General features: G+C 36.9%; 1 protein-coding gene across 2 annotated transcripts in view; it reads left to right on the top strand.

The window, feature by feature from the left end:
• The window catches only part of Dcc (DCC netrin 1 receptor), a 1,164,132-nt gene that overhangs the window by 1,072,987 nt on the left and 77,112 nt on the right, over positions 1-14,033 (top strand). For both annotated transcript variants that reach the window (XM_052742483.1, XM_052742484.1), the window contains exons 22-23: positions 2,726-2,791; positions 9,399-9,561. In XM_052742483.1, coding sequence (XP_052598443.1) covers positions 2,726-2,791; positions 9,399-9,561 — 229 coding nt within the window. The remainder of the gene's footprint in view (positions 1-2,725; positions 2,792-9,398; positions 9,562-14,033) is intronic.

The raw sequence follows: 14,033 nt of genomic DNA, 5'->3' as shown, positions 1-14,033 counted from the left end.
TCCCTGAGAATCTATGAATATGCCCTTTGTGTAGCAAGCATTCAATAAATAGTGAATAAATTATTGCCATTTAATTCTCCTTTAATGAAGCTGAGACCTTTGGGATAAGGCAGTAGTTGGAATATTTACGTTGACTGACTTCTATGCAAACGATCCTCCAAATTCTAACTTCACCTCTATTTCTGTGAATCAATGCTTATGAAATCCAACAAGTTAACTGAACAGATTAAGTATCATTCTACAGCAGTACTTCCTCAAATATGTATTGGCCTCCCTGGCAACAGCATCATTGCTATCGTTTCCTTAAGCTCTCTAGTGTCTTCTCATTTGTTAGCTTCCTAGGACTTGCCTGACAGTGGTGGAGGCATATTTTGTTGTTGCCATTGCTGTTACTAGTAGTAGTAGTTATTTATTTTTTGCCGATCAGGAAAGCCTCCTATGAGCTTAAAAGCATCTTTCAGAGAGAGGAAACTTAGCACAAAATTAAAGCTCAATTCCATTGTCTTTAGATCAAGGTATCTTAGGTTCATCAATATACTGGAAATGAGATTTGTGCTTTCCCGACGAACTACTACAAGATACCTAAATTACCATAAATCCAATCTTCCTCGTTGATTATATCACCTTTCCCAAAAGAGACTTTCTGATGGGTTCATTAAGAGTTACTTAATTTTATTTTGTTATATCAATCTAGTGAAAAACAACAAAAAGCTAACCATATCAACACACTTAATTTTGGGTATAAAGTGTCCATGTTTTAAGACCCATGCTATTTTGAAGCACTTACACAATGCCTTTATCTAGTTCAGCATTCTGGCCCACATGATACTAGAGGTATTTTCTACTTACTGTATTCTCAGTGTAATTGATAGCCTGGTAAATCCAAGGGGTTGCAGACCCATATGGCTTCCTGTCTGAGTAATACATGGATGTGCTTGTGCACTTGTTTTTACATCCTCCCACAAATGAGCAAAGAGAGTTAGAAACTTCATTAAAAAGACATTTGTCAGGAGGCTGGAGAAAAAGGAAAATCCTCCCCAGGCTATCTACCTAATTTCCAGCCAATATAGGATTACTCCCTACAGGAGTCATTTATTGCTCTTACTGGCCTAAGTGATTAGGTTGTTAGCATGTCTTTTGGCTGACTGTTTTGCAATCCAGCACTTTCAGTTGCTGCAAAAAATATTCTTAATATTCATACAGAACTTCTGTTCACTTCATTTCTTCCAACACTGATCTCACAATGTGCTATGGGCAAAGCTTCTCCTATGTTCTTTGAAACTTCAGATGTGTTTGTTACATGAGCTGGGTATACTGGGGAAAAGTTAAGACTGTCCACTGATGTAGTTAGCCGACCAAAATGTCCACAGTGTTTTCTCATTTAAATTGTTTTTTACAAGCGAACCCCCAGCTTCCCTATTACATACAAATAGAAACTTGCCCCTAACTTCTATTTCCTTTCACACTCACAGTCAAAGCCCAGTGGGGTTTACATATGCCATTTTTTGTGAAAAGCATGATTCGATGTAGTTGAATTAATTTCTTTCATTGCTTATTGGAAGCCTGGTGTCCATGGTGACTTCAACTGAGAACTAATATCCAAAGAATTTAAAAAATTCTGCTCAGAGAGTCAGTGTACAGAATAGTAAGTTGCTTCTCCACTACTCTTTTGCAAATAAAACAATGAAATCCTTAGAGAACATCAGTGAAAAAAAAAAAGTCAGGTATGCAAAAGAATGTCCCAAGGCTGACTTGTAAGTCAGAAAGATAAAGGAACATATTATCTATCAATGGAACCTAAGAAAATCACCTGTTACTGTGGCTAACGCCTTAGTCATTGTCCTAACTAGAATTACTTCAGAAAAAAATTCTATATGCTGGAACATGTTTCTATAGAGTCAAGTCTCTAATGTTTTTCTATGAGTGGTCCACCCAGACATTCTAAAGATCAAAGCTAATCAAATAATTACAGTTCCCTATATTTACAGATAGAATAAATCTGTAATACAGTATCATTAGTTAACTTTTCATTATCATATAGGTAATTTTTTATTAATTTGTGACTCTATTATTTTAAACACGATGGTCACATCTGTTTCACACCTATGGGAGGCAGAGTCCCCGGCAATATTGTAGTGAAGGAGCCTTCTTTTTCTGTGTGTTAGCAACTAATATGTAGACTATATGGGTGGGGGTCTTGATCATATTCTTTGTTCTCTGTCTAGTATTTATTCTCAGGCACCTTACTTGGCACATAACAATACTAGCAAGTACTCAAAGCCACGTTTAAAATGAAACCAGTCTTGGCTTGGTAAGACAGCAATGGGTACTTGCTAAAAAATATATGACAGGTAAAAGATAGCAAATGCTGGCTAGACCTAGGAGCCATGATCCAGGTCATCTTTGTTCTGAAGTCTTCGGTAGAAAACCATTTAGTATGGCACTCGCAGGCCTTTTGTATTTGTTTCTTGGTACTATATTATAAATATTGAGAGGGAGAAAAAAGAAAGAAAACAAGGAGATTGTATCCCAGAGAACTGAATTCCACTAGTATAAGAACGACAGATTTTTCTTACCTATTGGAAAAATAAAATTTATAGAATTGGCCCAAATAATCTGGATCATTCATTGTATATTTAGAATTTTTTCTTTGCGATTTCATTTTGTTTTGTTTGTAGTTCCCTGAGCTATATCCACTAACATTCTAATTTGCTGATATACACAGGTCGTCATGGAGATGGAGGTTATTGGCCAGTTGATACTAACTTGATTGATAGAAGCACTCTCAATGGTAAGTATATAAATTGAGTTCTATTGGATTGGATACAGTAATTACACAGTTAATTCTACAGTATCCAAAATAAATTTTCTATTGACAAGGGCAAGGACTGTGGACTTAGGGTTTTACTGTGTTGATAGAAAAATGATGCTATTAGCAAACTTTACACATACTACCAGGAAATGATGACAATTAGAGGTGGCAGGTGCATGGAAAATAATTAGACAGGTTCCAGTACTGGGCAATCCGTAAATGATACAGATCTTCCCTAGTTTGCTTTCTAATATGGTGAGAAAACATTGACCAAAACAATGTAGAGAGAAAGGAGTTTATTTCAGATTAAGCTTATAGTCCATCATCAAGGAAAAAAAGGGTAGGAACTCAAGGTAGGAACCTGGGGGCAGGAACTGAAGCAGAGGCCATGGAAGACACTACTTAGTGTATTACTCTTTGTAGATTACTTCGCTTACTTTCTTATACAGCCCAGGACCATTTGCCAAGGAGTGGCATCATGCACAGTTAGGCTGTGCCCTACCACATCAATCATTAATCAAGAAAATGACCCACAGACTTGCCCAGTGTAACGGAGCATTTTCTCAATCGAGGTTCCCTCTTCCCCTTTTGTGTCAAGTTGACAAAATTCTAACCAGCACAAGGTTTCTTAAATACATTTTGAAATGTGATTGTATTTCAAATGTTCACAACAGCCTTTTCTATTGGAGAGAGATGATAGCTAACAATTAGCTTGAAGCCAACTATGTTTGATAAAGTTACTGGGACTTTTAGCTCAAAAGGTATATTTACTCTTTAAATCCCATAATATTTTATTATTAGCTGTCCTTTGTACTCTCAAGTTTAGGCAGTTTTCTTGCTTCCTCCAGTCAAACTTTTCCATATAACTGTGGCTTTTAGGGGAACACATAGAAGAAATAATACCAGGTAATGAACATGGAGCGGACTGAAAGCCACACTCCAGAAGCTGGTCACAGTTTTGCTGAAACGGAATCTTTGAAAGGATAAATTAACTCTAATCAAGGGAGTAATGTATTGTGCTTATCGTTGGAAAACATGTTGCTCTTGCTTGGTTTGGCTTACTAAAAACAATTCACATATTCAAAATATAATAATATCTGTATTACTATGTATCAACATATAATAACCTCTAAGATGTTTCTGTTGATCATACGTTTGAAATCTCTGGGATGCATCTGCATCACCACAAGCTTTCTGTCTGTTTGCAGTTTTTTTTATGTACTTTTCAGTTTGATGTTTCCTACACAGGACTATGTAAAGAAATGATATATTATTTCACATTTTTATAATTTTATGAAAAATATCTATTACCCTAAGTCCTCTATGGATCCTGCTATAATTTGTAATTAACTTTAAATTGGTTAAGATTTATCCATGTATTTAAAATAGTTCTCTCTCATTTTTCTTCACTGCTGTACAGTGTTTTATTTTATAACTAACAAAATTATTTAACCACTTTAGGAGGATTGCATGAGAGATTTGATTAATGAACAGATACATTTCCATTTGGATAGTCTCCTAATAAAAGATCCAGATGGGAAGACAAAATTGTTATTTAATTTGTTTTCTGGTTGTGAAATTAGAATAATTAGGAAAATTAAGTGATTACTTTCTATTGTATACTAGTATAATCAAATGCATAATTTTCCAAAAGGTATCAGTATATTGGTTTGCACACAGTGTGTGTGTGTGTGTGTGTGTGTGTGTGTGTGTGTGTGTGTGTGTGTGTGTGTTGTGTTTATATAACTAGATGCTTAGGCCACTATCCTGCAGCAAATGATAGAGTCCCTTAATAACTTTTTAATCCCCCCTATAACTTCCTCTACTATTAATGCCCTTTACTTAATAAACAAATTTACTTTCACTTACATTTTCTATCCATTCCTGTTATTATCACAAAATGATTTACATTGGATAATTTGTAAACAACATGAACTTGTTCACAGTTCTTCCAAAGGCTGGAAAGACAGTTCAAGGCCAAGGTCACTGTAGGTTGTACATATGGGAAGACCTTCTTCTTTACTTCACATATGGTGTATTCTGTGTCCTCCCTTGGTGGAAATGGTAACTGGGTTCTCTTGGCTTCTCTAATGAGGCCTCAACATGGAATCTCACTAAGCTAGGGCTTAGATTTCAACACATGCTTTAGCTTGGTGGGTCAAGATATTCAAAACTTAGAGGATGTCCTGAACACATTTTTCCAGCTAGGTCTAAGTAAGGTTAAATCCAGGATGCTCCCTCCAGGAGGCCCAGATCTTCATGTTTTTTCTCACATGTTCTCCCCCTCATTTCTGTAATCTTTGAGAAGTCAATGCCTAACTCAGTCAGTCTTTGGTTAACCCAAGGCCAGAGTGCACAGAGTGCACAATGTGAAAAGCATGTTTTGGAACTGAAAACAGTGGCTTCTCTTGTACAGTGAACTTAGATATTAATACTTCTGTCCACCAAATGTTGCCAGTTTCATTAAGTTACTCCCATTCAAAGATTGTCTTAAACCTTAACGTTGTACCAGGCACACTTCCCACTTTTAAAACATCAGTCCAGAAGTGTTATTAATGGGCTAGAGAAATGGCCCCATAGTTAAGAACACTAGCAACTCTTGAAGAGATCAGAGTTTAATTCCAAGCACCTATGCGACAAATAACAATTGTTTATAGCTCCAGTTCCAGGGGATTCTACATCATCTCCTGACCTCCTTGGGTATTATGTGCATGTGGCACATAGATATTCTTATACGCACTCTACACATATATAAAATACAAATAAATATTTTTTGTAACTGAAGAAATGCTACTAAGACTCCACTGAGTATAGAGTTCTAGTAATAAACTGTAGACACAGGTTTAAAACTGTATTACTTCAGGAACAAAAACCCAATTTGAAGAATTATCCAGGTGGAAATAACAAAAGATTAAACTACCAAGGTGAGATGGTGAAAAAAATTCATGAGAAGGCAGAGGTTGATTTTTTTAAAGGTTGCTTTAATTGTGTGAGGAAATATATATATATACATATATATATGTGTGTATATATATATGTGCCTAAGAATTTATATATGTGTGTATATATGTACACACACATATATACGTATATATACGTATATATATATATATATATATATATTTCTATAGAGCTACCAAGATGCCTAAGTGCATAAAGGTGCTTGCTGCCAATCCTGATGACCTAAATTAGATCCCTGTACCACATAATGAAAAGAGACAAATAATGTTCATTGTTGGTCTTCTGACCTACACATACATGCTCCCCTACATACACGCATATGCATGCAGTGCATATAAAGATGCATACATGCATTCATACATCCTAGTAAATAATACACTTTAAAATCATCCTAACATACCTATTTTGAAATATCAATTTAAGAAGTCTTTTGAATAGGAATCCATTCCCAATTATGAGTATGACCACAGGATAGTACTTTTTGAAGTACAGGATTCCAGAAAATTAAAGAAGAAAGCCATATGGATAATGGAGAAGGAGTAATTATCCCCTCATAGCTTTTAGTATTGCTAAGCAGTAATATTGGATGTAAATGTTAATGGTAGATTAAGTGTAAACCACAGGCTATATGTCCTAAAGGATGCAGTCTTGAATGGTGTTAGATTTAGCAACTAAAATTGTAATTTCTTCACATTTGCCTAAGAATCCAACATAAGTAAATTCTTTACAAGAGATTTCAGTTTCAGTGTATATATGCTTCTTAACCCATATGCATAAGCAATAAGAAATTATTCAAAATTACACTCAAATGCTTGCATTTTCACTTCTTAAATGTTGGCAGTCCCAGTGCAGATCAAACTTAAAAGTTTTGTGTAAGTGCTTGAACTTGTTGAAGCCGCAAACTACTGACATGAATATGTCAATCAATAGAATTTTCCTATTTAAAGGAGTTAGTCCTCAGATGAAGAATAGGACAGTGATTTGGAGAAGTGCATGCCACTACATGCATTTTTTAACTGAATACGATTCTTAGTGAGGCTAAAATTATAATTAAATTTAACCTGATGAACGATACCTCACAGGGTAAATTCATGGAGGCAAAGCAGATAATGACATTCAGTGGCTACCAACCAGTTCATAGAAACTGTTGGCATTATCCTTCCTCAGTTTTCTCCATCACTTCATGATGTTTTAGAAATATTATGCTAAGTGAGTGAGACTGATGATGTACCTGCAATATGTCTAGATTCACTGCTGGAGACACAAACTACTACACTGACTGATTAAAGTGAACTGGAAACCCGTAGACACATGGATGGTGAAAGAAAGAGACCTTAGTCTCTTTCCTCTACTATTTTGCTAGCAGAAGAATTATGGTGAATATGTGGTCTGCCATAAGCTCTGGCTATTATAAACAATTCAGCAAAGGCCTTTGAAAACTAAGATTCCCAGTCAAAGGCCTAGTAATATTTTAAGGTTTTTGGAAGGAAGTGGTTTTTCTCAATAATTATGCAAGTGAGGTCCCCGAAAGCCAAGTCTGTACCTGCATCTCACCCTTAAAAGAAGTCTGCATTGACAAAAATTTGTTCAGTTGTTTTGTTCTTAAACCTCTCACATAATGAAATTGCATACATCTTCCTTAGACTGACAGAATTATGGGGCTATTCTGGCTCTCTCAACATTAGCTGGGTTCATCCTTCAAAGCATAGTAATAGAATAATAGCTTATTGTCAGGATACTCAGGCAGTTGCAGATAAATTTAGACTCTGCTAATTATTTATGTTCTTTTCTTTTCATGGCACCCTTTTAAAAATTCACTTTTGGATTTCAACTAAAAAAAAAACAAGCAAACAAACAAAAATGGTGCTATAGTTCATGAATTCTCTCATAGTTGAAAGCCTTAATGAAATTGTAGATGCTGAAGAGGCTTCCTAAATATTTTTGTATGTCAGGTAGAATCAAAGCTAAATATTTGCAATATGATACTACTTCAATTTTATGATGCATTTAATTTTTATATTATACTCCACATTCTTTCGTAATGCTGAACATGCTTCAACTTCTCAAAACATAATTTGTGCTTTATTTTTGTTTGAATGACAACCACCAAGAAAATTGCTTCAATTCCATCTTGCTATACTCACCAAGAATCACCAATTACCTTTGATGGTAGTTCTGCCTGGAATTTGAAAACTCAGTTTAGCAAATTTGACCAAAAGATCTATAAATCCTCTAAAATGTAATTCTATTTACCACAATTTTGAAACAATGTCAAATTTGACATGTTTTAGTACTTTGATTCCTTTTTATTAATAAAAAGATGAAATTATTAATTTATTTATAAATACTCAGAATTGGCCGGGCGGTAGCTGTGCACACCTTTAATCCCAGCACTCCAGAGGCAGAGGCAGGTGGATCTCTGTGAGTTCGAGGCCAGCCTGATCTACAGAGCAAGATCCAGGAAAGGCTACACAGGGAAACCCTGTCTCAAAAAATCAAAATTAAATAAATAAATACTCAGAATTGTTGGTTTTTTTAAATTTTCTTTTAAATTAACATATATAGGACACCAAATGAAAAAAAAAAACATGTTTTTTTCCTCAGAATGCAATCACATTATCAACTACTCAAAATAATGTGATATAAAGTCCTATATGTATCTGTTCAGTGATTATTCTGAGATTGGTAAATTGTTAGTAGAAACTCAACAATGTTCCCAACAGATATTTTAATGCCAAAGGGAAGATGCAAAAATGCCTTCCAGATACAGTGGAACTGATACACATGTGAGGTCACAGAGACTCTATCTAACAGGACACACAGACCTTCAAACCAGGAAAAACAAATCCCAGAACTGAGAAGGGGAAGCAGACACAAAGTGACCAAGAAATTATTTTCAATTGATAGATGCCGAAAACCAGTTTTCTGCAATGGAGTGCCACTGAATTCATCAACCATACTCTGTGGCAGGCCCCACACCTAGGAGTAGTTGACCAACACAAAGCAGACTCTATGGATTTTTTTCTCAGTGTTAATATATCTTAGCTTGTTAATCAGGTAATAACTCTGCTATAAATTGACTTTCGGAATTGATCCAAGTTGGGTGTTTTTAGTATAGTCAACAGGTTCTGCTGGCACAATCACTAGTTGAGAACAATTCTATGAATTGGAAAGGCAGCTCAGTACCATTGTCTGCCCTTTCCTACTGGCCATTCTTTCTCTCCATTGGTCAACATTGAAATGTATTCTACTTTCATTGATTTACCTACTCCAGACATTTTATAAAAGTGTAATGAAGCACTACCCAGCCTTTAATTGATTTCCCTTAGCCTCTATGTTGTAGCATGAGTCAGAACTTCATTTTTTTTAATGGTTGGGTAGTATTCTATTAAATGGATATATCACCATTTTTTAGTTAATTGATATTTACATTGTATCTGCTTTGGACCATTTTCAATGATCTTTTTTCTGTCCAAATTTGCATATTTAATTTCACTTGGTTCATTTTGTTTTCACTCTTTATCAGACCATAACAGTAAGAACTCTTTACCTTCCTTACAGTTTGATGAGCAATGTTGACAATCTCTCCCTAATCCTGAATCCTATATACTTGTTTTTCCCCCAGAACCACCCATTGGACAAATGCACCCCCCACATGGCAGTGTCACGCCTCAGAAGAACAGCAACCTGCTTGTGATAACCGTGGTCACCGTTGGCATCCTCACAGTGTTGGTAGTGGTGATTGTGGCTGTGATTTGCACCCGGCGCTCTTCAGCCCAGCAGAGGAAGTGAGTAGCAACCGACTCCAAGAGAAAGAGAGTCTCTTCCTTCTTTGACTATATTCTTGATGGTTCTCTCTCTCTCTCTCTCTCTCTCTCTCTCTCTCTCTCTCTCTCTCTCTCTCTCTCTCTCTCTCTGTTCTTTCATAACTTATCATGATGTGTCCCTTATTGCTTGATTCTGACTAAACCCACTTTTGTCCATTGTAACCCTAGAATTAAGTTACAGCTAGACTTGCAGATTTCACAGCACAACCCCCAGAGACAGTCTTGCATTTGTTTCCTTTTACTTCTCAGGGGCAGATTCTTCTGTAAATAGCCCACAGAGAGGGACTCCACCATGCATCTGCTCTAGCCCTCTCTGTAATTGCTTCTAGACAGTTGGAGATATTGTTCCTCCACAGTGCTTATTTATCACATTTGACAGGGAGTCCTGCAGGCAGGTAATCAATGCTTGTTGAATGGATGACTAAATATAGCATATCAAACTCAGTGTCATTACAAATGTCCAGAATGCTTAGCCCTTAGGCATTAGAAAAGAAAGAAGAGTCCAGCAATTTGAAAAGGTTCCTATTTCCTGTCTATGTTTAAATGTCAGGAAATAACATCATTAACAGCTTCAAAATATTTTCATATTTTACAGTTCTTGATTTTACTGTATACGGAAGGTTGCATCACATACAAAGTTTATAATGAACATATGACTTGAACACAACCCATCCCTCCAGCAATGCCTCAGGACCAAGACATTTTTGCCTGCGTTTGCAGATTTCAGAAGCCGCCACAGTCCTCTGGCCATTTGACTTTCCAGTTTTTATCAGATTCACTCTGATGTGTATTTTCAGCTGCACTCACTCTCTCATTGGCTTCAATGCCTTTTGTTCCAGTTCCTTTTGCTTTGTTCTTGGCCTCAGGTTTGTGCCTAAGGCTAGGCTGGAAATGGCTGGCTTGGCAGCTCTTCTCTCCATTCATTGTCAAGAAAGATTCTCTAGCAACTCCCTTTTACCCATCTCACGCCTGGTCTTTCACTCTCTCATACACCCTACAGCTCTATTGATGCTCTCTATTGTATCCCCCAGCACTCTGTGTGGAAATGGAACAGGTGAGGAGTGCATCCTGAGGAAGGCACCAGAGAAACCCAGAGACAGCCTGGGAATTTAATTTATATCCAGCTGCAGTCATGGGGTATACTGTGTGGATGTGGTAATTACTGGTGAGCCAGTCCATCGCCTGAAAGAAGAGAGCTGATGGAAAATGAACTTAACAAAGTCAGTCTCAGATGTGAACGCTGAGAGAAGGCATGGTCTCTCAGAGTTCAGAACACTTAATAAAGGTCAGGAACAAGAACTAATTAGTTTAGTGAATGTCTTAGACTGCCATTGTAATAAAGTACCTGAAGCTATAATACAGAATATAGGTTTATTCTGGATTCAGTGTTCTGGCAGTTCAAGAGCACAGCACTGCATGTGTTAAATAGTGGTGAGGGTCACCTACTGTGGCTATATGCAGGGTGACGAAGCAGAACAAGTAAACAAGTGTGGAAGAGAGGTGATGTGACAAGGCAGAAGACAAGAGGCAGCCCTGCTTGGAAAGCTTCATGAGTCCACTTTCACGACAGGGAAACCAAGACCACAAACATGCGTGAAATAAACACGTTCATCTTTTCTGTGGTCTCCACACCAGTCAAACTGGTTACCTTGGGTACCAGCCTCAATATGTGTTTCCATTGAAACAAACCATGGGCAAATCATGGCAGTCAAACCTTGAAAATCCTCCTGGTCTGGTGTTCCGAAGGGTTGTTCAGACTTGGCATGCTGTATCATCAAGGTATCAGGTGTCTGAGGCAGAGCTGAGAATTCTCATGAAGGGGAGAGGAAACAGGTGTTAAATATTCAGCAATTGTTAAAAACATTGTAGCTGGGCAATGGTGGCACATGCGTTTAATCCCAGCACTTGGGAGGTAGAGGCAGATGGATCTCTGTGAGTTCAAGGCCAGCCTGGTCTACAGAGCAAGATCCAGGACAGGCACCAAAACTGCAGAGAGAAACCCTGTCTCGAAAAACCAAACAAAAAATGGCCCATTAATGAAGAATATTGAATTTAATGACACTATCTGGAGTTAGTGGGTTTGGAGTTTCAGTTTTGCTTGTTTCTCTCATTATTTTGTGGTCATACTGACTTGTGAACTACGTTCCTGGGTGTATATTGTCTCTCTACAGGGAAAATAGTTTGTCTCTAAGGGAGTCAAACTAAAACTTGTCAGTCTACTGAGAGTACCTTATATCACCTTGAAACCCACAAGAAGGCCTTTGGAATACTAAGAGTTTGAAATTTTTATTGGGCAAAGATAGAGAGTGTGCCAAAAAAAATGACTAGAAAATGAAAATAGAGAATGAGGAGACAAAGACACGATCCTGTGAATGACCCAAAGAAATCAAACTTCAGTTTTTCATTGTCTGACACAAAGTCTCTCAATACTTGATGTAATTTCACACTTCCTCTGATGTCATCAGTGACAGATCCGCTGACCTTTGCTTTATTCTCTGATGAAATACCTTGTAAGGTCTTGGCAAGATGGCTCAATGCATAGAAGTACCTGCTTCCAAAACTGAGTACCTGAATACAATCCCAAGAGTCAATGTGGCTGAAGGAGAGAGCTCACTCCCAAAAGTGTCCTCTGACCTCCACACGTACTCTATAGTACACATGCATGTGCAGACACTCACCAAATAAATACAGTTTAAAAATAATATATTGATTGAGCAGGTTGTATTTAGATATTTAGCAATATATATATGAATATACACATATACATATGTATGTACATACATACATACATACACATATATACTTATGAATACATATAACACACATATTTATAATTAAAGTAAAAGAATTCATGAATATTATAGAGAGCAAGGCAAGGGTATATAGAAGGAACTAGAAATAATCATGTAATTATATTTTAATTTCAAATATATATATGTATATATATACATATATATAATTGGGGTTTGTTACGAATTTTTTATACTTATTTATTTATTTCACATCCCAACTGTAGTTTCCCCTCACTTCTTTCCTTATATTTCCTTCGTCTATTCTCCTCTATCCCCTCCCATCAATCCATTCCTCCTCTGTTTCTGTTCAGAAAGGGTCAGGCCAACCATGGGTATCAACAAAACATGGCATATCAAGTTGTGGTAAGACTAAGCACCTCCCCTTTTATTAAGGCTGAGTAAGGCAATCTAGTATGAGGAACAGGTTCCCAAGAGCCAGTCAAAGCATTAGGGACAGGCCTTGTTCCCACTGTTATGAGTCCTGCAAGTAGACCAAACTACACAACTGTCACATATATGTAAAGGTCTTAGGTCGCTCCCAAGCAGGTTCCCTGGTTGTTGGTTCAGACTCTGTGAGTTCTTATGAGCCAGGTTAGTTATTTCTGCGAGTTTTCTTCTGGTGTCCTTGACCCCTCTGGCTCCTACAATCCTTTTTCCTCTCTTCAGCAGAATTCCTTGATCTCAGCCTAATGTTTGACTGTGGGTCTGTGCATCTTTTTCCAGCATTTACTGGATGAATGCTCTCTGATGACAATTGGAGTAGTCACTAATCTGACCCAGGAAATGACCAGCCTGTTCAGGCTACATATCAACTAAACATGTTTATCGGCTGTAGGAGTTCCTTGGTAGAATTTTCGTGGTTGCTTATGCATACTATCATGTCATCTGCAAATAGTAAAAGAGTTTGAGTTCTTCCTTTCCAATTTGTATCCTGTTGATCTGCTTTTGTTGTCTTACTGCTGTAGCTAGAACTTCAAGTACTATATTGAAGAGGTATATAGAGAGTTGACAGCCTTGTCTTGTTCCTGGTTTTAGTGGCCTTGCTTTGAGTTTCTCTCCATTTAATTTGATGTTGGCTGTCAGCTTGCTGTATATTGCTTTTTATTATATTTAGATATGTTTCTTTTATCCCTGATCTCTCCTAAGACCTTTAGCGAAGTGGTTGGATACAACATTAACTCAAAAACAAAACAGAACAAAACCAAACTAGTAGCCTTTTTAATATATGAATAATAAAGGGGTTGAGAAAGAAATCATGGAAACAACACTCTTCACAATAGCCACAAACGATGTAAGTATCTTTGGGTAACTCTAAGCCAGCAAGTGAAAGACCTGTATGACAAGAACTTCTAAGTCTTTGAAGAAAGAAATTGGAGAAGATAATCAGAACATGGAAAGATTGTCTATGCTCATTCATCAGTAGGATTAACATAATGAAAATAGTCATCCTACCAAAAGCAATTTACAGATCAAAAGTGCAACACAATTCTTTACAGACCTTGAAAGAACAATACTCAACTTCATATGGGAAAACAAAACTCCAGAAAAACTGAAAATATTATGTACAATAAAACAACTTCCAGAGGTATCACCATCCCTGATCTCAAGCTCTACTACAGAGCCATAGTAATATAATTATAT

Source organism: Peromyscus californicus, unplaced genomic scaffold, assembly GCF_007827085.1.
Source record: "Peromyscus californicus insignis strain IS unplaced genomic scaffold, ASM782708v3 Scaffold_17__1_contigs__length_78620276, whole genome shotgun sequence".
Lineage (NCBI taxonomy): Eukaryota > Metazoa > Chordata > Mammalia > Rodentia > Cricetidae > Peromyscus > Peromyscus californicus.
Note: the sequence above shows the minus strand (reverse complement) of the source record. Positions and strands in the feature narration are given on the sequence as shown.